Raw genomic sequence first — 25,754 nt, 5'->3', positions numbered from 1 at the left:
ACCCGCATTCTGCCATATATTTCATGTTATAGCAATCTCGGATGATGACCCAGCATGTTGTTCGTTTTAAGAACACTTTCACTGCAAAGAAAACGCAAAGAAGGTACCAATGTGAGATTTCTAAAGATAGCTACAGCACTCGACCCAAGGTTTAAGAATCTGAAGTGCCTTCCAAATTCTGAGAAGGACAAGGTGTGGCGCATGCTTTCAGAAGCCTTAAAAGAGCAACATTCCGATGCAGAAACTACAGAACCCGAACCACCAAAAAAGAAAATCAACCTTCTGCTGATGGCATCTGACTCAGATGATGAGAATGAACATGCGACGGTCCGCACTACTTTGGATGGTTATCTAGCAGAACCCATTATCAGCATGGAAGCATGTCCTCTGGAATGGTGATTGAAGCGTGAAGGGACATATGAATCTTTAGTGTGTCTGGCACATAAATATCTTGCAATGCCGGCTACAACAGTGCCATGCGAATGCCTGTTCTCTCTTAGGTGATATTGTAAACAAGAAGCAGGAAGCATTCTCTCCTGCAAATGTTAACAAACTTGTTTGGCTGAGCGACTGGCTGAACAAGAAGTAGGACTGAGTGAACTTGTTGGCTCTAAAGTTTTACATTTCATTCAAAAATAAAACAGGTTTTTTTTTGTACATGATTCTACATTTGTAAGTTCAACTTTCATGATAAAGGAGATTGCACTACAGTACTTGTATTAGGTGAACTGAAAAATATTACAGTACTTTTGGTTTTTTTACAATGCAAATATTTGAAATAAAAAATAAATATAAAGTGAGCACTGAACACTTTGTATTCTGTGTTGTAAGTGAAATCAATATATTTGAATATGTAGAAAATATCCAAAACTACTTAAATAAATGGTACTCTATTATTGTTTAATCGCATGATTAATTTTTTTAATCGCTTGACAGCCCTACTCTTTACATGTGTTTGGATTAGAAAACATGCTGCTCAGGGGAAATGTAATAAAGGGATAAAGGAATAGAGAATGCCATACTGGATCAGATCACATCACATGTCCAAATCTTGCCTCCAACACAATCTCTTGTCACGCAGCCCCCTATTCTTGTAACATCCTTGTTAATACCATGCACCACACAACTCTGCATTCCTTCAAAGACACTTCTTTTGGTTAATCTTTCGCTGATCTCTCCAGCCTGGCTTTGCTCCCTCCAACTACAGCTATACTACATTAAGATATTAAAAGATAGGACTCTACAAGATGTTTACACAGCGAACAAAAACATTTCCCTAGGCCTTTTACCATTCTTATCCTCGTCCTTCCCATTACCTGATGACAGCTGCTTTTTCAGCCTGGGCAGCAGCTGGGATGGATTCACTAGGGCCAGTTTCCCCAAGCATTCGGCAACCACATTTCGTGTCCCCTCCTCTGTGCACTCACAGTGGTTGAAAAGCAGAGCCCAAATATCTTCCACATAAGGTTTGAGGCCATCTGCTGGGGAGGAGCTGATGACTTCTTTTAGAGAATGGAGTAGCAAGTATTGTCTCTTGGGCTGGCTTCCAATTTCCTTCAGCATAAAGGGAAGATATTCCTTAAGATTTCCAGCACTGATGTTCCCCAGAGCATAGGAAGCTGCTGATTTCACCTCTTCGCTGGGAGAAGCAAATGCTTCCAGTATTACTGTTTTAAGCTCCTTCTGAGCACTTAGGTTCATGGTGCGACCCATCTCTGCCAGCGAAAGGAAGGCTAGCATTTTAACAGCAGTACTGGACTTGGGGTTCTTCACATCTTGAATAAACTGGCTCGCTACCCTGGTGGCTTCTTTTGGACATGCTGATGAAAGGGCTGCCACACACTTTGCTACAGAGTAATAGGCTTGTTTATGTAAAGTCACAGACGCCCCACCAGGACTTGAATACATGGGGCTTGTTAGCTGTTTCATCAGCTCTGCATAACCCATGTTGGCTGTCTTTGTTATAACCAAAGCTTGAAAGAAGTCTATGATGGCATTCAGTGCTCCTCCTTGTAGCAAAGGGGAGTGGACAAGCTGAAAGAGTTCAGAAAGAACTGAACCACTTATCTTGGATAAGGAAGATGGGTAAACCTTAGCTAAGGTAGTAAGGAACACGATAGCCACCTGAGAAACATGCAAATCATTCTCACTAATTAAAGCAGGAAGCTCTGTCAGCACAGACTCAACCATGGCAGGCTTGAGGCTATCGCTGTAGTTCTTAATTAATATGTCCAGAGCTGTCAGAGTACTCAGTTTCAAGGCACGTTGATTCTTTCTCAAGAAGGAAGCTAGAATGGGGAATCCTTCCCCTAGAATAGGTCTTAAGTCTATCTTCAGTGGAGAACTAGCAATTAAGGTTAATGCTTTGACTGTTGTTAGTCTGGTTATTTCATTTTTGAGCCTTTCTAGAAAAATCTTCAAGGTTGGCGGGAGATCACCACTTAAATGGTCTCCAAGATTGCAGACGATCTGTCCCATGCAAGAGATAGCCCGTTCTTTCACCTCCTGATCAATATCAGCAGCTTTCAGTCTCTTTAGAGTACCAGAAAAAAGGTCTTTCACATAGGGCTTGGCATCAAATGCACAAGATTTGTCCAAGGGCCGAATAACTTTCACAAGCTGCTGAGTGACCAGCAAAGCTTCGGACGTGATCTTATAAAAGGGGTCTCCAATACAGGTCACAACTGGAGGTAGCAGTGCCTTAATATGGGGATGAAATACTTCTGGCTGGTGGTTGCAGAGAAGAACATGAAGGAAAGACAGTGTATCAATCCTCATGTTGGAGGAGCTGGATTTATCAGCCAAGGAGAAAATAATACCTGTTCAGGGGAGACATTAACATATATTATCTTATTTCTTCAAATGATTTCACAAAGATTAAAAAACAAATTCTAAAATAGTTGGATACAAATCCAAATAGTTTCCTTTGCTCCACCCCACTGAGACCATATCTACACTAGGAGTGCTTCACCAATACAGGAATCCCAATATACTATATTGACAAAGCACTACTATTGTGGACACAGTTATACCAACAAAGCTTTGCTTTGTACCAGTATAGTAAAGCCACCCCCGACAAGAAAAACAATCTATACAGGTAGAAGCATAGCTATGTCAGTAAGGGATTATACCTCATCACACCCCTGACCAACAGAGCTCTGCTGGCATAAGCTCCTAGTGTGGACATAACTTGATACACATGCATTCTCACAGTAGCTGTTTATGGTTTCAGCTAAGTGGCAAGTCAGAATATAGCCAGTCCACATGGCTGCACTGGAGAGCTACAAAAGTATTTTACAAGCACTTTAAATAATTCCTCCCCAGATCACCCTACAAATACTGACAGGTGGTTTTATAGCTCTCCAGTTAGTGAGTACACAGGGTTATAACTACAAGTAATAAGATTAAATTAAGAAAAGGGAAAATCTAGCTGAACACCAGGAACTCCTGCCAGTGAGACATGTCGAGCTGTGGAAAATCTCAAAGAAAGGAGTGGAAACTCAACCGCTTGGGCTTTGCAAAATTAGACTGGACAAAAATGTTAGAAAAAATGTACTTTAGAGAATAATCCTGCATTGGCAGAGAGATAGACTGGATGCACTAATGGGTCTTTTCCATAGCTAACTCCTATGATTTAGTCTGAAAATTGTTTTTCAGATGAGCCATCAGTAAAGTATTTCCAAGAGTCCCATTTACCACCCCCAATGCAATTTATTGTTCATATTTTCTGTTGTCTCATGTAAACATACAGGAATTGAAGGTCATAGGATGATCAGGGCCAGGGGGTATTGAAAAGGCAGTTTCCCTAAACATTTACAGTAAGGACACGCCCAAGGTCTTGGTAGGACCTCAATGTTATGAGTATTTCAACATTCTTCGATGTGCACCCTTCACTAATTTACAAGGAGGGAAAGTTGGGTGAAAAAACTTGTGGGCCTGCAAATAAAACCCTCCCCCAATAAACATTTTAAAAATGTTCCATGAGATTAAAAGAAAAATAGAAAATGTCACTGCTATGGCTCCAATCCTGAGCTCAAAGTCAATTGACTCCAGTGGCAGCAGGAGCAGACCCTGTACCTTTTTAGTGTTTATAAACATCCAGACATTTTTTAAAAGGCAGGAAAGAGAAACACACGTCATTTAGAAACCTTATAGCACTGAGACAACCGCTCCCTACCATCTCCCAGCCAACAAACCAGTTTTACCAGGCATTAACGCAGAGATGTGATCTGCCAGGCAGCCAGGAAGAACATTGGCCAGTTCTGTAAGGAGACTGAAGCACCCTTGCCTCGATTTGATGCTTTTCTCTTTGAGCTGCTTGTGCAAGGCCTTGACTATGTTTGGAACCTGCAGTTTTAGAAAGCAAGACGAAAAGGAAAAAAAAAAAAGCCTCATAGGTAACCAAGGCCTTTTTGACACAGAGCTATGCTAGCACAGCAGTTTACCCAGCTTAGCTACACACATTAATAATTCAGTGTGAGAAGAGAGAGCGATCAAAAATGAATACGTTCAATGGTTTATTAAAGGGAGACTCTGGACAGTAAATTAGGGACTGAGTGAGTGAGAGAGAGAGAGAGGGAGTGTGGAATGAAGGGGTGGCTATTTAAACTCTTCTATTCATATATTTTAAGTTTTTTCTTTTTAATTCTATGAAAATATTTTAAAGCAAAGCTTCTCCTCTAGTGCCACAACCTCAAAACACAGCAGCATTGCGTAGTGATCAGCTTGGATGCTTCTCTAACAAGGAGACGGAAGTGAAACTGACCAGTCAAGTTTCAACTGTCTGAGTTGAACAAAGGTGAAGAGTAGGCTAGAAGTTAAATATTAATCCTGAAAGAAATTTAAGGACCTGATCCTGCAATTAGATCTGAACAAGTGGACCTCTGCAGAGCTCCAGCAAAGCCCACCCACACAGAACCAATTAGAGGACAAGGTATAAGTTATTAGCCACACGGATATTTTCTTTTTTAAATATTGAATTTATTTACATCAGTTACTTTAAATGGGCAGAAAACTACATTTTGGAAAGGATATAAATCCTTCTGCTTCAGGGTAAAAGACAACCGCTAACTGATGTGGGCTAGCAAGCTGTTTTCTCATGAGCACCTTATTCCATAATAACTGACTACAGTATTTCTTTCATCTTCCTCTGAAGCACCTGGGACTGGCCACTATCGGAGACAGGATACTGGCTAGATGGAGCCCTGGTCTGGTCTGGTCATTCCTACATTGCTAAAGTATGTTGACAGTACCCCCTTAGCGTATTTCAGAATTTACAAAATTGGTAAAAAAAAAAGCCATGGCTTCTAACGTTTATTTAGTTCAATTAACTGTGAAGTGTGTACCCTGCTGAGTTACAAGAACACAAGCATACAAAGATATTATGAAACACTAGCTAATGGCTCCTATAATGATCAGAGCCCGATACAGTGTTAATGCTCTGCCACACCTATACATTGCATCCGAAATTTATCTGACTTCTGATGGCCTAAATCTGATATGTTTGTGCAGTAATTTATTCAATGGGTTCCTGAACAATGACGCGTCTGCTTAACTGGAGCAATTGCCACAACAGCCGATGGATTTTACACAATGACTGAGGTGGTACCCTAGTGTCTGCAAACCCCTTCGCAGCCGTTTGCAGGTATGCCTGGCACAGATTATCCCACTCAGTGGCCCTGGGTTCACTTCAGGACACTCTTTTGGTTTATTGTTGCTGCTACAGGAGTCAAAACAATTATAAACATGCCGCCATGCTACAGCTATGGCTAATTTTAAAAGTACACATTTCAAGAGTTAACAACATTCTTCCAGCACATTTTCCTCCTGTAAGCTACCAACAGTCATGGTGATCACTAAGGGAGTGGCCACACTATGATTAGCTTAGTGTTAACCATCCTGCTGAAACACAGTTGAAATGGCTGTTGGTACAATAGTTCTTAGCATGGCTTCCCTGTCCGGCATGGATTGATATTTTTCTGAGAATCATAGGGTGGGCGTGGGGAAGGTAGGTCAATTAGATAGCTTTCCTAGCACGGATCACATGAGGGAAAGGTCCCTGTCTACAATGGTCAAGGAAACTCTCGCTGAGCATGCTAGCATCAGCCATTTAAACATTGTGGTCCTATCTACACTATGAAATTAACCAGGTTTAACAACTGTTAAGAAGCTGACATCATGGGGTTCAAAGGTGCTATAATTCTGGGTTGGGTGGCCAGAGCCAAACTGTAGAACCATGCAGACAGTTAAAAATGGTTTCAGCACATTGAGTTTTTTGTTTGGTCTAAAAATCTGGTTATACCGGGATTTGCCCCTTCCTCCAAGACCTCATCTACTCCAGTTTTTTTTACTGGGAAACTACTCTTGATGAGGCTTTGGCATTTTGATCACAATGTTTTCTAGACCTGCTCTGAATCATTGCAGCAACTCCACTTGCACTCCCATTCTTACTGTCACCTGGGGAGCTGCATTAGAGGGAGATTTCTCAAAAATAGTTAATGTAGACACAGCCCTGTTGTAAAATGGATCTTTCATCCACGCTTAAGTACAATTCCAGAGAACTCAATTGTTTTAAAAAGTCTCACCCTGTTGGCACTGGCCAGACAGTGTCTTAACCTAGTTTAGCAGGAACAGTGCTTGAACCGAATTCAACACCCAGTGTAGCCCAGCTACTAGCATGATTTCAACTGTATCCTACAGTAGATGCTACAGACAGAACTGGGATACATTAGGTATAACCACGATGTGACACGTTCATGGTTACAGCTTGTGTGCGTGATTTCACACATTAAACACAGATGTATTTTTCCTGGCGCAACCCGATGAGCCTGTCCCCTCCTACCATCCTGCACAGTATGAGCCCATTCTGGGTAAACCTGGGCAGATATCCCATTCTGCCTCTGTTTTTGGCACAACGAACAGAGGATGCACTTTGGGATGTCCTCCTACACAGTGACCTGAGAGATAAGAGGACTGGCTAACCCTGTTATGCAGACACACAGTTAGGCCATCCCATCTACAAAACAAGACCACCATACCAGAACTCAGTTATAGCTTGAAAATTGTGTTACAGTTCTGCCTGTGGTAGAGTACCTCCACATGGCTGGAAAACACATTAACCGTTCCGTGTGTAGACACAGACTATGTGACGTCAACAATTTTACAACCTTACTGAAAATCTGGAGTGGACACAGGACCTGAAAACAACAGATCTTCTGAAATGTGGCTATAAATCCAAGAATCAAACAAGCAGGGGCGGAAAAGCTTTCCATCTTCCTTATACTACTCTTACTAAGAGACAAGATCCTTCTGATAGCAGGGCCGCCCAGAGGATTCAGGGGGCCTAGGGTCTTCGGCGGCAGGGGCCCCCTGCCGCCGAATTGCTGCCGAAGACCCGGCGCTTCGGCGGCGGGTCCCAGGGCGGAAGAACCCCCCTCCGCAGGTCTTCAGGGCACTTCGGCGGCGGGTCCCGGGGCGGAAGGACCCTCTGCCGCCGAATTGCCGCCGAAGACCCGGAGCGGAAGAAGCTCCGGGGGCCTGGGCCCCACGAGAGTTTTCCGGGGCCCCCGGAGCGAGTGAAGGACCCCGCTCCAGGGGCCCCAAAAAACTCTCATGGGGGCCCCTGCGGGGCCCGGGGCAAATTGCCCCACTTGCCCCCCTCTCTGGGCGGCCCTGTCTGATAGCCATGTTCCCTGGCTGAGCTATTGCACACATTTGTTGAGGACATGTCTTCCAGTTCTTTTCACTCCTATTCAACTTAATCTGGCCTACCACTTTCTCACTCACCTGGTTCTGAAGCATGGTGAGGGGTATCTCTTCCTTGCCTCCTGCATCTGAAGCATGTAGCCAGCTCTGTATAGGCTGCGTTTGCTTCAGCAAAGAGATATAAGCACAGAAGATGTCGGCTTTGACATTCTCCTCTCTTTCCTTGAATCTGCCAATCAAAACCGGGGATAGAGTCTTGTAGAAATCCTGAAGGAGGTCATGGCGGGTACCGACAATGGCTTCCAGGCACTTAGCCGCAGACCTGCGAACTTTCCAGCTAATGTCATCATCATCGCTGTACTCATCGTCACTCTCTGGAAACAGTGAGTGGGGAAAAACACACCACGTTACAAGAGAAACACAAGTAGAGAATCACCACATGCCCCCGACTTTCCCTCTCGCATGTCATTTCTCCTCCTATTGAATTCAAAAGTGAACACGAGATAAACAGATGCCAATAATTAACATGTTTCTGGGAAAAATCAGATTTGGGTTATTCTGGAAAATTTCCAGTCAGGCATCAGAACCCAGTGCATTATAGTGGCTTGTATGTGTCACCGCTGCCCTGTGGTGGATAAAATGTCCGACTGATTCACTATGTATTGGATACCATGGACCTCTAGTGCCTGAAGGTCTCACTAATGTTAACTACAGCTACTGGAGAGTCCACTTTAGCTCATGTTGTAAGGGCTTGTGTTTTGAAGGGGGGATAAGGTCTCGAGTTCCATTTATTTTAAGGCCAGAAATGACCATTAGGGCAATCCATTATGATGCATAATACAGGTCACAGAACTTCACAATTTCTGCATTTTACCCCATGACTTGTGGTTGAGCAGGAGAATCTCTTTTAGAAAGGCATCCGAACTTGAAAAGGTATCACATCCCTTCGGATGCTGTTCCAATGGTTAACTCCCCTCACCATTAAACATTTGTGCCTTACTTTGAATTATTCTAGCTTCTACTCTGAGTCATGACACGCTGTGCAGCGACAGAACTGGCACATTGTGGAACTCATTCAATACCTGAAATGTATTAAGTGCACAACTGATGCGACCTGGGCCTAGAGCATGAAACTTGTTCTCTCCACACGCTCACCTCAATCTATCCCTCACCCCACTCCTTTAAAAAGAAGCTACTGAAAAAGACCTGGATCAGAGGCGGTGTCAGTTGTAACTAATGTCAGCCCGAAGGTAGCAAGGCCTTTTTTTATTTTTTTGGATTATATTTAGTTTCACTATTTTACACTGCTCTGTTTGGGTATGAGTTTGGTATGCAGTGCCTCAGCAGGATGTATTCAAAATCTGTATATTGGCTACTAGGAGTTCCCCTCTTCATACATGACAGAGCTGCTAGCACTAAACAATCCCTACAGGCAGGAATACAGACACGCAGCTGCATTAAAGTCACCAGTTCCACCAGATATATAAAAAACCATCAGGGGAGGGTCCAAGAGCCCCAGGAAATGTCTACAAAGCAACTGGGAGGATGCTTCCCAGCTCAGGTAGACAGATATGCACTATTCTGCTTGAGTTAGCACCGAAAAATTGCAGTGTGGCTGCAGCAATGTAAGAGGTGGCTGAGGCTGGCCACCCGAATACAATCCCATCTGACCTCCTGGGCATGTACTCAGGCGGCCAGCTTGAGCTGCTGCCTATGCCACCACTGTCACACTGCTATTTGTAGCACACAAGCAGAGGTAGCACTGTCTGTCTCTCCACGCTGGGAAGTACCCTCACAGCTGCTGTGTAGACATAGAGTTGATGCCTGCCTGCTTGTAGTATGCATATAAAATAGCCTCACTCAAATGCAGGAAATGGAAGTCTGAGCATCATTTAGCAGACTGCAACCAGCACTGGCATTTGGGGGGGATTGTTTTGAATTTGGGCAATCACAGCGACAGAGCAGCAGCTAATCGAGATACACCAGTGCTAGGGCTGGTGAACTGTGGGCATGCTGTGCCAGGAACCTGCATTCACTGACAACAGCAGAGGCAGCATCTCTTCAGTCTTGCTCTCTGCCAGGCTAGTTTATGGTGTCAGTTCTAGCAAATGCCATCCTCCCATGAAAACAGATGCCTGTGACACGTGGATCAGGAAAGACACAACAGTAAAGTCCCAGGTTTGGAAATCGTTATAATTACAGCACTGACAGAACTAAGCAGCTGTGCACTAGTTTGGGTCAATGCAGACGTCGTGAGGAAGAAGGTAATGCCATATAGTGTGAGTGAGGAGGGGAGAACTGGACCCCTTGGATACTATGTCAACAGTTCTGCTAAGCATAGTCATCCTCACAAGCAGGCACCTTGCTCTTCATCCTCCCCATTTTCAGTTTCCATCATTTCCTCCTCTTCCTCCTCCTCCTCATTGTCATAGTTGTAATTTGGGTCATAAGTTATGTACTTCAGGCACAATCCCATCACACTAGGGATGTGAGGGCCAATTTCCTTTGGACACCTAGCAAGACAAAAACAAAGCCTAAGATTGATATAAAAATTACTTATTTCCAGTTAATCAGCATAATTCATCCCACAAGATCCCAAAGTGTTTCACACAACTATACACACATATTACTGAAATGCATTCAACTGTAAAATTTCCCTTTCACCATAGTGCATGAAGCAGGGTCATGTACCCATGTGAGACTCCAAGAAGTGAGCTTCAGACTCTCACTCTCCACTACCTGAGATTCTCCCTTTAAAACAAAAAAAATATATGCCCCCCACAAATTCAGTCCCCACTCCCCTCTTAGGCAGCTCTCTAACACTTCTCCTCAAGGCCAACCATCTCATCAGAATTAGTGTATGAAGACTGCTTCGCAGCAGTCCCTTCTCAAGAGCACCATTCCCATCTCCCACCCTTTCTACAGACATCAAAAGTCTGAGCCAACTCCTTCCCAGTCACCTGAAGGACTCAAATGTCCTCCAAGAACCTGCAGTAAGTGAAGTTCAATCAGAGTGGGTATTAAACAGCCACTTACGATACCTGTATCATTCACAAATATCATTGTAGACTCCTGGGTCAAGAACCTATTCTCTCACATATTTGGTAAAATACCTCATACATTCAAGGTGCTAGATGAATAGCCCAACTTTGTAGGGATGGATTTTGTTCCTGGACTGATATTGTATCTCTTTCTCTCCCACAATAATGCATTTAGGAAAATATTCCACTCAGCTTAGTTTTTCCTCAGACCCCTTTGCACATGCACTTCCCAGAGAAGGGCAATGAAACAGAAATAAAGCACAGATTACTCTTGAGGGCACACACCTTCTCACAAAAGACTCGAAGGCCTGAAAGCAGTATTCCCTCAGCTCATCATCCTCCACGTTACAGTACCGAACAACTAATGGGATGATCTTCTCCAGATATTCTCCTGAAAGAGACAAAGTAAACAGCAAGGAAAATTGTTTCCCCCTTGAGCTGACTGGTAAAGTGAGAGCCTAGTTACCAGCCAGTCAGTTCCAATGCCTGGCAGAGCATTCTTTACCTGGATCTCACTGGTTATGCATCGTGAACAGCCTGCCAAACAATTTCAACAGAAGAACCACCCTGTTTCCATACAAAGGTGTTATGGAGAGACAGAGATGATCTAATGGTCTGAGGAACTCCGGGGGTGTAATCCCAGATCAGATAGTGTCTCTGGCAAGTCACTCGAATACTCCGTGCCTCCATTTCGTCATGTGTAAAATTAAGTTAATAATGCTGAGCTTCCAAAAAGGGGCGCTGTGAGGATTAATTAATTAGTGTTTTGGAAATACTGCAAGACCTTGAAATGAAAGACCCTATAGAAGCACAGCCAAGCACTGAGATCCAGTGTGCCTTCCCCTTAGGTCTGGGTGGAGATCTGAGAACCAGAAGCGGGAACCCTGCGAAGAATTGCAGAGTGCTAACTACTAGCACACCAGAGGGTGGGGGAAGGGATAGCTCAGTGGTTTGAGCATTGGCCTGCTAAACCCAGGGTTGTGAGATCAATCCTTGAGGGGGCCACGTAGGGATCTGGGGCAAAATCAGTACTTGGTCTGCCTAGTGAAGGCAGGGGGCTGGACTCAATGACCCTTTGGGGTCCCTTCCAGCTCTAGGCGATAGGATATCTCCATATATTATTATTATTAAAACCAAATAAGTATCTTTCTTTTTATATCTAAAAAGGAGCAGCTTTAAAAATGTAACATGTGTGCGTATGTCTTTGTAGATAGCATTCCAAGCTACTGGACCTACCGGTGCGGTGCCCAGCCTGCCTGCTGATACCCGCGATACACTGAATGTACGTTCTTGTGGTAGAAGTAGACTCATTCCTCTTCAGTTCAGCTAGCAGGTGCTCCATGAGTTCTGAGAAGATATTCCCATTGCAAGTCAAAACCAGATAGCCTAGAGCAATGATGGCTCTCTTACGCACAGCCAATCTGGGGCTTGTGAGCTGAGGAAGGAGGCAGTTCAGGATAGAGGAATGAAAAGTGTAAAGCATCCCCCCTAACCTGCAATGACAGAGGCAACACCCAAAAGGAATTAGATCTTCAGCATGAAGGCTCTCTTAGCTGGTATAACTGAAATGCAAAAAAAGGAAACTACATAAATGAGGACAAGCACATTTCTAGCAAAAACAGTGTGTTCTAGATGAAATCTAAAGTTGCTCTGGCTAAGACAGGGAGTGACCATTTCCCCCCTGTCCCTGAAACAAGAGTTTGATTTTGACAACATACCTTTGCATGGCCCAGTTATTTTGGTGATAAAATTCTGACTGCAGCTGCCAAGTTTATCCACTGTGCTGTCATTCTGAGTTATGCTTGCGTTATGTAATAAGAGAAACTGCTAGCCAAAAAAAACTGAGAGAGACCAGGTCATACCTGCCAAAATACATTTTTCCTTCTTTCTGCCCCTCCCTTCCTACCTCCCCAGAAGTTCCTTATGATCCTGCAATGCTACCAGTATCCTTCCAAGTGTAGAAAGATACATACATACATTCTCTTAGCTCATCTAGGTAATCAGACCTGCCCAGACACTTCCCAACTGGCACCAATCCCAATCCTTTAATGTTTTAGTCCTCAAAGTAGCACAAAAATCACAAACAAACACATTGTGCAGCCCCCGCCATACACAGCTGCTTGGAGGAAATCCTTTCATACCTGCTCAACATATCTGACAGGATGTCAAGAGCCTCTAACTGCACAGATACATCCTCTTGTTTCCCAATGGCTCCAGTTAGCTGGGCCGTGATTTTTTTGCACACATTGGCTGTCATGGTGGAACCTAAGAACAGAGATGACCTTTGGTCAACTTTTTGTTTTCAAAACCACTTTTTCCTCTCTGATATTCAGAGGTTATAATGCACAGCAGCATACATGTGGACTCGTCCACAGCAGGTGGCTAAGTTACTATGGGCCATAATGGTCTCTCCCAGTCAAAAATCACCAAAGGAAAGCAAAGGGAGTGGAATTGTCAACTAATGCTACCCTTGTGGGGAAGGGAGGAAAGAGACTGGGATGTTGGAGAAGGCTGCTTCTCCCTGGTGATGCCTGGGCTCCTCCATTTCCTAGTAACATGGCTGCCTGAAAAGCAATGCTCCTATTGGTTCCTCTGCCCAGGCAATACTATGACCTCCCTGAGGTGGGTGCAGGCCCAGAACAGAAGTAAATGCTGCTAGGAACATCATTAACTTCTGCATCGAGAAGAATGTGCTGCAGGCAGACCTGCTCCACTTTTTCCAACCCCAATCACCTCCCCACCCCAATCCAACACCTGAGCACCAATGTCCACATGGAGTGGGGTCAGAAGTGAAAGCAAGCAATGAAGTCTCCCCTCCTCCCTCTTCTGTCCCCACATATGGAGTACTAGGCCCAACCCTTGGGAAGAAGGCTCAGGTGATCTAATCCCAGTTACTACAATAGGACTATTTCAGTTCATGTGACATACACCAATGAAAGGTCTCTAAAACGATGGCTCTCAAGTATTTAAAATTTAGCAGAGTTTGTAAACAGAGCTTGAAAGCTATCTGCATGCAAAATAATTCCATCGAGTACAACTCAAAGTCAAAGATAGTAATGCTGCCTTGGCTCCTGCTATGCGGGGGGGGGAGGGGGGGGATGGGAGGGAGGAGTTGTCAGATGCATGAGAGATGGCATCAAAGCACAGAAACTGCTGAAGAGACAGCACAAATCTCTGTGCACTTAAGAGATATATTATTGAAGAACTACTATTGTGTTTACTGGAAACCGAGCTCAATACGTTGTTTTGTCCCATGGCTGTAGAAACTGGGCAAAAGAGGCAGCCTGGAGAGGCTGTCAATAGTAAAAAGACACAGGCAGTGAAACAGACTATACATGGAGGTAGTGAATGTGTCAGTGCTGCTAAGATCCAGAAGACATTAGATTCACCATTTGTGGGAACCAGACAGTGAGCAGCCCTGCTAGACTTTAGTATAGTCTCTCTCAGTGATGGCCCCAAGCAACAACATTTGAATCCAGGGTTTATGATTTTGGACTATTCTGCAGATAGGGGTCATTTGCAAACGTTAGAAGATGAAGGTTCAGATTTCAAGCACCCCCATTTTGCGAGTGATAAGATCTAGGGTTTTGTTTCAAGTCCTATCTTTAATCATCAATTTTATTACCATCTTCAACTCTTTATTCATTACATTGTAATTCCGTAGCCCTGGGCCCACCATTACTGACAGCACTGGGCAGGGGGAGAGGGAATCCCATAAACCTCCAGGTTCTGAACTCTGCTTCCTAAAGGCTGTAGTAGATTTTAGGGAGGAATTTTACCTGTAGATGCTGGAGGCAGCTCTGAGATGACTGTTTTCAGACCAATGCTGGAGATATCCCGAAGTTGTTCCTTGTCTGATAACATGTTTGTACACAGAGAGTCCACAATAGTTTCTACCTGATATTCTTTCACTTTGCTGACCAAAGGGCCCAAACTACAGAAGGAAAAAAGAAGACAGACCAAATGTGAAGAAAGCCATTCTCTAGAAACTACACTTCATGTCAAAAGGAAGGATAATCTGATTGGTGTTGGATTTCAGATGTAGTCCTTCAGATTTCTTTAAAATAAAGGGGGCACCAGATCTAATGTTGCAAACACTGCCATCATTACTGAAACATGTTTAAAATCCAAAACTGATGTCAGATGGTCTGTCAGAAATCTATACTCATCATACTTTGTATTCCTAGCTAGTTAGCACATCAGATAGTGTCTAATCCAAAACCCACTGAAGTCAATGGAATCATAGAAGATTAGGATTGGAAGAGACCTCAGGAGGTCATCCAGTCCAACCCCCTGCTCAAAGCAGTACCACCACCAACTAAATCACTAGAGACTCATTGAAGTCATTATCAGATCCATAGTGGAGAACATCAGTTAGTCTATTGGAAATATGGAGGGGGAGGCCAAGTTATTTATAGCAAATAAGATTATCTTAATTGAATGTGCAGTTTAATAGCTAATAGACTGAATTATGACAAGGCAGCCATGTTAGTTCTTTTAACACCAAAATCTATAGTCATGTTTTAAAAGGTGCCAAAACTGACCAGTCTAAAAATAACATTAACATTTCCATGTGTAATTTACCTCCTGTTGCCCACTGCTATGCGGGCTGAGAACTCTGCCTCTGTACAGTGTAAGAGCAAGAATTGATTAACCAAATCCAGTATTGAATTTCCTCTCTTATGTCGGTAACAACATGAGATTTTCTGTAATGAATCCACTATTCAAAATTACATGTGCAATAACTGTCAGTAGGGTGTTTACAAGCAGTTAGTTGCAAATATTTGATATTCAAAGTTTGAGCTGTGTTAGTTAGATAAGTAACATGGTAACATCTCAGTTCTCTAATCAGATGAATGTAACTCTTCAAATCGGGTTTCAGGTTTCAAGTTTCTGAATTCAAAATTCATTCATCTTCCATGAATATTTTATACAATGTCATGGCAATTAGTTGTTTCCACAAACATTCCACTAACAAATTTGGTTGCTAGAACATTCAGGAAATACAAACACAAAGGAATGCAAACACAGGCAAAGAAAATTCAATTTTTTATTGAAATGAACATTCACAGAAAATATGTTTAGCCCAACTCTAATAGTAATAATACATTGTACTTCTATAGCTTAAGTGATTTGCTCAAGCTCACACAAATCAGCAACAGCATCAATAACAGAAACTCTCAATCCTGTGCCTTAATTGCATTCTTCCACCTTCCACAGGTCTCACTGGGAAAGTAACTCACAGAGCATCTTGCTTACAGAGAAACACTGTGAGCCAGATTCTGCAGGCTTTATTTGGGGAATGACTTCAATCGGAGTTTGGCCTGAATACTGGCTAAACTATCAGGTTCTCCAACTATTTTCTACTATTTCCTGTGGGCTGGCCCTGCCACATCACATAGTATGGGGACTTAATCCATAACATGCCCCTTTGTGTAACCTGTTGTTTATCAGTTAAGAAATCTGTGGTATATGAAAGATGATGTCATACTATTTTCTGTGTATGCATCTTTAAATGTGAAGGAGTCTCCTAGTCCAATGCAGGAACAGCAGCTGCCATTTTGAATTCCATTTTAGATGCAGAATATTAGAGGGAGTCATTGTGCTTGTTTGTGCTTGTGACGAACTGGGACTGTTCTTAATGTGGTCTTTGAATGCTGAGTGGGGAGTGTTGGCCTGGGAAGGCAGGGGAATGTGGCTAGGATGGTCTGCATTGTGGGATGGGAAACTGGCCTTGAGGGAGGATACCTGAGCATGTAACGTGAGAACCCAGGAAGGGGTTAGAGTTCAGGTGACACATTTGCCCGGGAAACTGAACAAAGGCTGGGGGAGGAGACGCTGGAGAGAGGTTCAGGAGTTGGCTGGTAATGGAGGGAGCCCAGACGGGGCTCTGCACCCTCCAGTGGGCCTGTGGTGCCCCTGGGATCCCAAGATGGACCTAACTGAGGGGGTCCTGTTGTCTGTGCCTGCAAGACCTGTCTTGGAGTGTGTTCCTGTCGTCTGAATAAACCTTCTGCTTTACTGGCTGGCTGAGAGTCATGGTGAATCGCAGGAAGCCGGGGGTGCAGGGTCTTGGGTCCCCCCACACTCCGTGACAACTGGTGGCAGTGGTGGGATGTACTGCACCCCGTGTATGGCGCTTCCTGCAGTAAGTGACTGGGGAACAGTAAAACGAAGGGGGATCGATGGGGACCAGGTGGGCTGAAGAGTCAGAAAGAGACAGTTTCAGGGGGCGATTAACCCCTGGGAGTGCATGACCAGAAAGAAGGAGTTTTGCAGTAACAGGGTCCCCCGGGGGATCGCAGCGAGCGGTCCCAGGGGCGGAGGAGTCTGCAGCTCGACCCTGGCAGAGAGGTGGTGGCCTGATGGGCTGGCACACTAAGGGGTCTCCCTGGAACGGTGGAAAGCGGAGAGCACAGGCCTGTGAGTGGCCAGCAGGAGGATGTATGCTAAACGCCTTAAGAGCGACCTGGTGGAGCTGTGCAGGCAGAGGGGGCTGCGCATTGGGAGGTCCACCAAAGAACAGCTAATTGCCCAGCTGGAGGGGCGGGCGGATCCCCAGTCAAGGTGCCCGTGGCGAGGGTACACCTGCAGTGGGGGGCCAAGGAAGGCCCCAAGGACGTGGGGGTACACCCGTATTTGCCCATTGAGGTGTTGATGGGGGGGGGGCCTGGAGGACTGGCCAAGCAACCCCCAGGGTGCCCTGGTCGTGACCCGTGGTCAGAGCCGGCGAGGGGCACTGCACCCTGACCTTGGGGAGTGTTGTCCCACAAACTTACACAGGATCGTTTTAGGGGTCAAGACAAAGATGCCACATTTATTATTAATCTGTAACTATTAGCAAATACCTTAATGCTTATACACATACACTCACACACACACACCAAAATGTTCTGCAGCTGCTGGATAGTTACCGGTCCTGATTGTAGTTTGAGTTCGCAGCTTGGGATCAGAGCTCGTGGCAGCTAACTGGCCAGGAAAGCGGAGCACGAGGAGGAGCCGGGTCTCTGTCGGGCGCGCACCGATGCTCCTTGATGTTGATAGCAGAAAGTTACCCAAAGTCTCTCATCTCACCCTTCCTTTTTTATAGGAGTTTAGTTTGGATTCAAAGTTTCTAGGTCTTGCTGTGTCACGCCGCCTCTGGGTTTGGTGCTTGATCACCCGTCAATTGCAGGCGTGACTGTCAGCCTGGGACCTGGCTTTGATCTTCCTTCTGTTTCTTTTTAGGGTGGATGCTTCTTGCTTGAGTTAGGGCTGTTGTCTAGTTCTTCAGCCATTGGTATTTGACCTTTATCTCATCAGGACGGGCTGGTGCTGGAGGTTGATTCTATCACCCATGCATCCCTCATTCACACATCTCAACTAGACTAATAAAATTACAGCAGGGTTTGCAAAAATGAAGGTTGCAGCAAGCCCTTACAAAATGGAGTAAGCGTTTTAAAATGGGGTTTGAATTACAATATGGCACAGAAGTTACAATGTAGAAAAAATGGCAAGTGTTATGAAATGGTGAACAGAAGTTACAATGGTACAGGATAACTAAAAACCATTTCATTCATGAGTCCTACAGGAGGGTACCTTGCCCGAGGCGCAGGACCCTAACCTGGTGGGGAGGGAACGCCCAGGGACACGGCTCAGGGAGGCTGCGGCTTCAGACCCAGTCGGCAAGAGAGAGCAGGTGGCCTCCCTGTCCCAGCTGCTGAGTTCCAGGCCGAGTTGCAGAAAGATCCCTCCTTGCGGAAGATAAGGGACCTGGCTGACCTCAGTGCAGTACAGACCATGGGGAGAGGTTGCCGGAAAAGGTTTTATCCTTGTCTATTTGGCAAACCTTGTATTTTTCCTTGTTGTGATGCTAATTGTGCAAAATCTGTATGAACCTACATTTATTTCCTTTTTGGTGTATCAGAACCATGGCAGAATGGGGCATAGACCTGCTGACAGAATATAGCATTTATTAAAGTTAACACTGTGAGCTCATGTGTAACCTGTTTTTTGGTAGGAACTTTTTTTTTTTTTTTAATTCTGTGATCGAGGCAAAAATAGATATTTAGAATCCAAATGATTCTTCTGAAGTACAAAAGTTTGAAAAGTAATATAAGCATTAAGCACTAATGTAAGCGCTTTTTGTCCATGAATCTCAAAGTACCTGTTATCCCTATTTTACATATAGCGAAACCAAGACACAGAAATTAAGTGATTTGCCTGGATCAAACAAAAAGTTATGGACGACCCAGGAATAGATGAGAGGTCTCCTGAATCCCAGTCCTGTGCCCTATATAGACCACACAGATCAGATGTTGGGCCTAACCAGACGGTCAGCATCCTAAGGAACCTCTTGTTAAAGATACTGACCATGTGATCATAGAATCATAGGACTGGAAGGGACTTTGAGCGATCTTCTAGTTCAATCCCCTGTACTCAAGGCAGGACTAAGTATTATCTAGACCAGTGGCTCTCAACCTTTCCAGACTACTGTACCCCTCTCAGGAGTCTGATTTGTCTTGTGTACCCCAAGTTTCACCTCACTTAAAAACTTGGGCTTCAGCTTCAGCCCCATGTGGCGGGCTCAGGCTTTGGCTTTCTGCCCTGGGCACCAGCGAGTCTAACACTGGCGACCCCATTAAAATGAACTTGCCCACAAGTTTCAGAGAACTGCTGATATAGTTTAAACAAGTCATTGTCTGTATGAAATTTTAGTTTGAACTGACTTTGCTAGTGATTTTTATGTAGCCTAGGCAAATATCTAGATGAGCTGATGTACTCCATAGAAGACCTCTGCGAACCCCCAGGGGTACATGTACCCCTGGTTGAGAATCAGCGATCTAGACCATCCCTGACAGGTGTTTGTCTAACCTGCTCTTTAAAATCTCCAATGACGGAGATTCCACAACCTCCTTAAGCAATTTATTCCAGGGCTTACCTACCCTGACAGGAAGTTTTTCCTAATGTCCAACCTAAACTGCCCTTGCTGCAATTTAAGCCCATTGCTTCTTGTCCTATCCTCAGAGATTAATGAGAACGATTTTTCTCCCTCCTCCAGGTTAGCAACATTTTATGTACTTGAAAACCGTTATGTTCCCCATCAGTCTTCTCTTCCCCAGACTAAACAAACCCAATTTTTTCAATTTGTCCTTTATAGGTCATGTTTTCTACACCTTTAATCATTTTTGTTGCTCTTCTCTAGACTTTCTCCAATTTGTCTACATCTTTCCTGAAATGTGTCACCCAGAACTGGACACAATACTCCAGGTGAGGCCTAATCAGTGCAGAGTAGAGTGGAAGAATTACTTCTTCTGCCTTTGTTTACAACACTCCTGCTAATTATTGGTTCTCAAACATTTGTATTGGTGACCCCTTTCACATAGCAAGCCTCTGAGTGTGACCTCCCTTATAAATTAAAAACACTTTTAAATATATTTAACACCATTATAAATGTTGGAGGCAAAGCGGGGTTTTGGGTGGAGGCTGACAGCTCGCGACCCCCCCCTGTAATAACCTCACGACCCCCTGAGGGGTCCCAACCCCCAGTTTGAGAAGCCCTGTGCTAATACATCCCAGAATGTTTTCTTTTTATGCAACAGTGTTACACTGTTGACTCATATTTAGCTTGTGATCCACTGTGACCCCCAGACCCTTTTTCGCAGTACTCCTTCCTAGGAAGTCATTTAATCCTATCCTCCAAAGCACTTGCAACCCCTCCAAGCTTGGTATCGTTCGCAAACTTTTTTTTGATCTGAAGAAATAAAATTTTAAGGATGCAAGTTTAGATATGGCAAAATCTATGGCAAAATCTACAATATAAGCCTTTCAATAGTTTCATCTACTGTTCCTACAAAACTATTATATATTCATCCCTACAATTCACCCCTTTCCACACATCTCTCACCATAACTAGAGACTGTCTTTGCCTTGTATCAGACAGAAAGTATTCATAAGGAAGATTCAAGGAAGTCAGAGCCGGATTAACCTTTTGTGGGCCTGGCATCAAACATATTTGTGGGCCCTCATGGAGGCTATGGAGCATGGCGCAGGGAGGTCAGTCCCCAGACCAAGGGGCCAGCCAGGGGCATGGTAGGGCCGGCCCCGCTCCGCTCCGCCCAGCCCAGTGGGAGGGCACTATTTACAAACTGGCAGTTGCCAGACCCACAGTGGCCCTGTGATGCCAGCATGCCCCTTCCCCTCGGGGAGTGGGCCCATGCCATGCCACAGAGCTCCCTGCCCAACACCCCCCCCCCCGACTCCCTATGACCAGAGTCCCCCCGGACCCACTATGCCCAGTGCCCCCCCAGACCTTCCCCAGAAATGCACAGCGCCCTGCACAACACCACCCCTGGCCACAGCCCCACCACAACTGCCCAGCACCCCCCACAGAACCTCCACTCCCTATTGCCCCAAAACACACATCTTCCCCGTCCCCTCACAGCCCAGCACATGCACACACCCAAACTCCCCAGAAATCCACTCCCCCATGCCCTACCTCCCAGCTGCACTCACCAGCCCTGCTGGGAGGTGACTGTGTCTGGTGGGCTGAGCCGGCAGCGCAGCCAGGGCTGGTCCGGGGGCCGGGAATCGCTCTGTCCCTTCAGGAGTGGTGTGATCAGCCAGGCCAAGGCCTGCCCTGGCTGGGCTCCCTCAAGACGCACTTGCCTGGAGGGGCCCAGATAAGCCTCCCACATCCCCCAGGCTGAGACTGGCCAGGCTTCTGCACCAGTCCCAGGCAGCTCAGCTCTGGGGAGACAGGCAGGGCCCCACAGGCCTGGAGCCAGAGGTGCACTGGGGTCCTGCCAGGGAGCAGAGAGGATCAGGGGAGTGGGGACAGCGGGCGTAGAGGAGCCCTCAGCCAGCCAGCAGGCAGGCTGAGAGGCGCAAGTGATGCGCCGGGGGACGAGCGAGGTCTCGGGACGCAGTGCAAGTGGAGTAGGCCGTGGCCCCTTCTGAGCATGGGCCCGGCTCCATGGAGCCACTGGCGCCATTGTAAACCTGGCACTGCGGAAGCTACAAGACACTGTATACCTAGGGCTCTAATCTAAAGAATTTTCTGGATTATTTGACAGTTTCATGGCTGATAACATGTATGTTACCCCATACAGAGGCTCTTACCACTTGACAGCCAAGTTCTGCACCTCCCCATTTTTGTCCTCAAGCAATTTTAAAAGCATTTTCACAACTTTCTTCTCACTGTCTTCATCCAGCTTTATGGAATCCTTCTGCAGTTCCATCATCAGGTCATTGGTGGCCATAAATCTGAAACAAGGAACATCAACAATAGGTTGACTGGTATGTAAGCACAGATACATTTCACAGAGATCAGTGTGGAGAATAAAATTTAGTATTCACATGGCACGAATATGGAAAGCACTTAAACACTAACTAATTAATCCTCACAACCCTCCTGTGAGTTAGTTAAGAAAGTAGTCCCTCCCTCCCCCACCCCAGTTTGGACAAGTGGGGGAACTCAGGCAGTAGGAATTGGTGGCAAAGAATTCAGCTAGTTCAGAACTAAGTGAGCCAAGACACAGGAGAATTTTAAGTTATTCTCACCCCTCAAATCCACTCTGAAACATGACTATAAAAAATGGTATCGTGGCATTTCACGTGTACTTTGTCTCAATGATTTCAGATTGAATGGTCTCAGGTTACTAGAACAAAATGTGTTTTCTAATTGCCAGTCCTGCAAAGATCAGCTTGGGGTCTGAAAATCCAGATAGGTTCTTTCTAGCTTACTCATCATTACAAGTAATAAAACTTCTGACAGACAGATTCTGCCTTCAGTTACTCTGAGGCACAATTATAAAACTGAGGGCAGAACGTGGTCCAACAACTATACCTTTGCTAACAATTCTGTTGATAATGCACGAGACAAAATAAAATCTAGCTCACTCTCTTGCAAAGTTGACGGTTAAAACTTATTTTATTCACTCAAACAAGCAGTTAGTATGCGGATTACAGAGAGAAAATCTGTTGAGAAAGAAAGTGCCACTTTTACATAATCACTCCTCAGACTAGAAGTGCACTTTAAAGTTATCTAGGCTAGTGTTTCTCAACCTTTTTGATACCAGGGACCGGCTCACTGCCTTCCTAAACTGTGTCAGGGAGATCTCAGGGACTGGCGCCGCATGGACCGGTCATTGAGAAATACTGATCTAGGCTATATTTAAACTTCTATTGTTCAGTCTAGTCATTCCGTTTGTTTATATCCTTCTGGAGTTTCTTGTATTCTTCAAAAATCGGAATGGTTGTATCATCAGCAAATTTAACCTCCTCTCTTGTTTACTTCCTCCTTAGAGGCCTTTTCTATACTGAAAAAATGTGTGTTTTTCTGCACCAGTGTAGCCCCACCAATGCTACTAATATTGAAATTGAAGATGAGAGAATTAGAGGAATTACTGATCTACAGTTTAAACAATATTTGACTTTATTTTTGATTATATATTTGATTTTCTATAATGGAAAAATGTGTGTTTTTCTGCACCAGTTTATCCTACCGCAATAGTTTTGCCATGTCTGTGTGTAAGACTGTGCTTGAGTAGCAAAATAACTACATCTGGGATAAGAGATGGCTGGACTCTTAGATCACCAGCCAGAAATTGAAGATGAGAGAATTAGAGGAATTACTGATCTACAATTTAAACAATATTTGACTTTATTTTTGATTAAGCAAGGACTATTTAGCTCCATTTTAAATTGGAAGTCTGCACAAAGCTGGGAAACACAAGTAAACATCCTTACTAAGAGCTAATGAAGCTGCTCTATCATCAGCTTCATTAGAGGAAAAAAATCTATTTTGTCATAAAAAAAAAAAGACATATCTTCTAGAAGTTATACTGCTGTAAACAAAAACAGCAGTATACTGTTTTATAGGTACTCTTTTATAAAGTACCTCAAACCTTCCTATCTGGCATAAACATTACCCATCCTGGCTGGGGGCAGAGGTACAGTTTGCAGAATTGCAATAGAGTAAAATCTTTCATAGTGAATCAGCAAATTTTTAAACACGCCTATTACGTTTTATTTATAGAGCACCTTTAATACCACTGACTCCAAAGTCTAACAAGGTTTATTTGCTTTTCCAGAAACATATATACCCAAAAGAATAAAAGCAGTAGAGCATTTTGGTCCATTTAGAGAAGTATTTTTGCAGAAACAAAATATTTCCTCAACATGCCAATATAGTTTAAAAATAAAGGATTTGAGCACAGCAAATACCTGCAATACTGTATCCATATCCTTGGGTACATGTGCTAAACTTTACTGAAATTTCATAAAACACTTTTCAAAGGCAAATGCTGCACATAAAACATGACAAAAACATGACCAATAAAATTGAAGTACTCCTTAAAGAGGTATTTCAAAATCCAACTGCATGCACGGATGGTAAAATGATACATACACAGGACAATTACCACTTAATTTAAAGAACCTCTAATTAAAATAAAATCATTTAAAAAATCTGAATAAGCTACTAGTAATATTTTAGGATCAAATTCTATTTTAAGATCGGTTCTCTGATAGTCTAGAACAAATCCCACTGATGCCAACAGAAGTCACTTAGGGCATAGTTTTGGCCCTGAGATTATTAAAATAGAAGTTGTTTTAATTCGCTTATCTCATTATTAAACTATTTGTTCTGTTTAGGCATTTCTCTCTTTTTGGACAATTAAAAGAGACAATTGCATGTGTCCTTCTAGTCAGTTTCACTTAGGGTTCTCTAGCACAATGCTGCAATGTTTAAGTTGCAGATGCATATTTAAAAAAATATTAATTTCTGTTTTTTCTTTGAACATAAAAATATCTATATTTTGGGCAGGGCCGCCCAGAGGATTCAGGGGGCCTGGGGCAAAGCAATTTCGGGGGTCCCTTCCATAAAAAAAAGTTGCAATACTATAGAATACTATATTCTCATGGTGGCCCCTGTGGGGCCCGGGGCAAATTGCCCCACTTGCCCCCCCCCCTCTGGGCAGCCCTGATTTTGGGCCCCTAACTACCTGATAATAGTGACCCTTAGTTCCTCTTTAACAGGTTAGGATATCTTACCCTTTTACTTAATCATTTATTCAGGCCAATAGAAACTACATGTGTTACTCCATATCAACTTTCCCCTTCACTTTCCTGGCTTATGACTGATGCTTCACCTACACTGAACTCCAAGTGGGTTTCTTCACCCCCCTCCAAACACAGACAAATAAACCAGCGATGGAGGACCACCACCATCCAACTTCTTTTAAAAGAAGACCTCATACGCCTTTTTATTTTTCTTGAACAGCACAGAAAACACAGCAGATATTTTCCCAGATAATAGCAGCTGATTAGGATTTTTCTCCCCTAGCTGCTGCTGTCCAGTGCCTCTCAGGCCCCATTTCGGGCGGGGGGGGCGGGGGGATAGGAGGGGAGAGTACTATAAAAATAAGAGCAAAACCTCTAACCACTTGTAAGAAACTAAAAAAAAATTAGCTTGCTTCCCCACCACCAACCATGGAGCCCTTCGTTTGGGCATTCATGTGTTTACTAATCAATCCGGAACATGCAGCACATTCCTGACCCTTTGGGGGGTTGCGCTGATTGCAGCTGACCCTTAAGAAATTTTGCAATTGGCATCTTCTCTCTTTTAGGATTTTGTAGTAGCTGCAATTAATAAAACAACCCCTCTCTGCTCTAGGAGGGTTGAGCTAGTTGCAGTCAACAAGATCTCTCCCTTGTATGGGGTTTGCATATATACACCTTTCTACCCCTAACTAGTGTGTTGCGATTAACAAAATCTCCCCCTCTTAAAGGTTTGCAGTTAACATCTCCCCCACACTCATCTCAAACAGCGGCTGGGATCCTACCTAAAATCTTTGTCAGTGGATGTCATCTTCTCCAGGAGGTTAGAGATGTGATAGGACACGTTAGTCATCTTGCCCTGCCGCTCCTGGAAGGTGCTCCCCTTACTATAGCCTGGATTTTTTGAGGGGGTGTTGAAGTTTCGTGCTGCCCTGAGCCGGGGTGCTGCTTGCTGGAGATCTGCATGGA

General features: G+C 44.3%; 1 protein-coding gene across 2 annotated transcripts in view; it reads right to left on the bottom strand.

The window, feature by feature from the left end:
* Positions 1-25,754, bottom strand: part of LOC112111895 (cullin-associated NEDD8-dissociated protein 1-like) — a 33,810-nt gene extending 8,056 nt beyond the window's left edge. For both annotated transcript variants that reach the window (XM_024207538.1, XM_024207539.1), the window contains exons 1-10: positions 25,571-25,754; positions 21,846-21,989; positions 14,525-14,679; positions 12,887-13,010; positions 11,982-12,238; positions 11,031-11,136; positions 10,066-10,217; positions 7,786-8,078; positions 4,206-4,347; positions 1,317-2,819 (exon numbers count right to left, since the gene is read on the bottom strand). In XM_024207538.1, the coding sequence (XP_024063306.1) occupies positions 1,317-2,819; positions 4,206-4,347; positions 7,786-8,078; positions 10,066-10,217; positions 11,031-11,136; positions 11,982-12,238; positions 12,887-13,010; positions 14,525-14,679; positions 21,846-21,989; positions 25,571-25,638 (2,944 nt within the window). In that variant the 5' untranslated portion in view covers positions 25,639-25,754. The remainder of the gene's footprint in view (positions 1-1,316; positions 2,820-4,205; positions 4,348-7,785; positions 8,079-10,065; positions 10,218-11,030; positions 11,137-11,981; positions 12,239-12,886; positions 13,011-14,524; positions 14,680-21,845; positions 21,990-25,570) is intronic.

The sequence above is a fragment of the Terrapene carolina genome, unplaced genomic scaffold (assembly GCF_002925995.2).
Source record: "Terrapene carolina triunguis isolate 2854851 unplaced genomic scaffold, T_m_triunguis-2.0 Scaffold89, whole genome shotgun sequence".
NCBI classification, from domain to species: Eukaryota; Metazoa; Chordata; order Testudines; family Emydidae; genus Terrapene; species Terrapene triunguis.
This window is presented reverse-complemented; position numbering and strand designations above follow the sequence as displayed.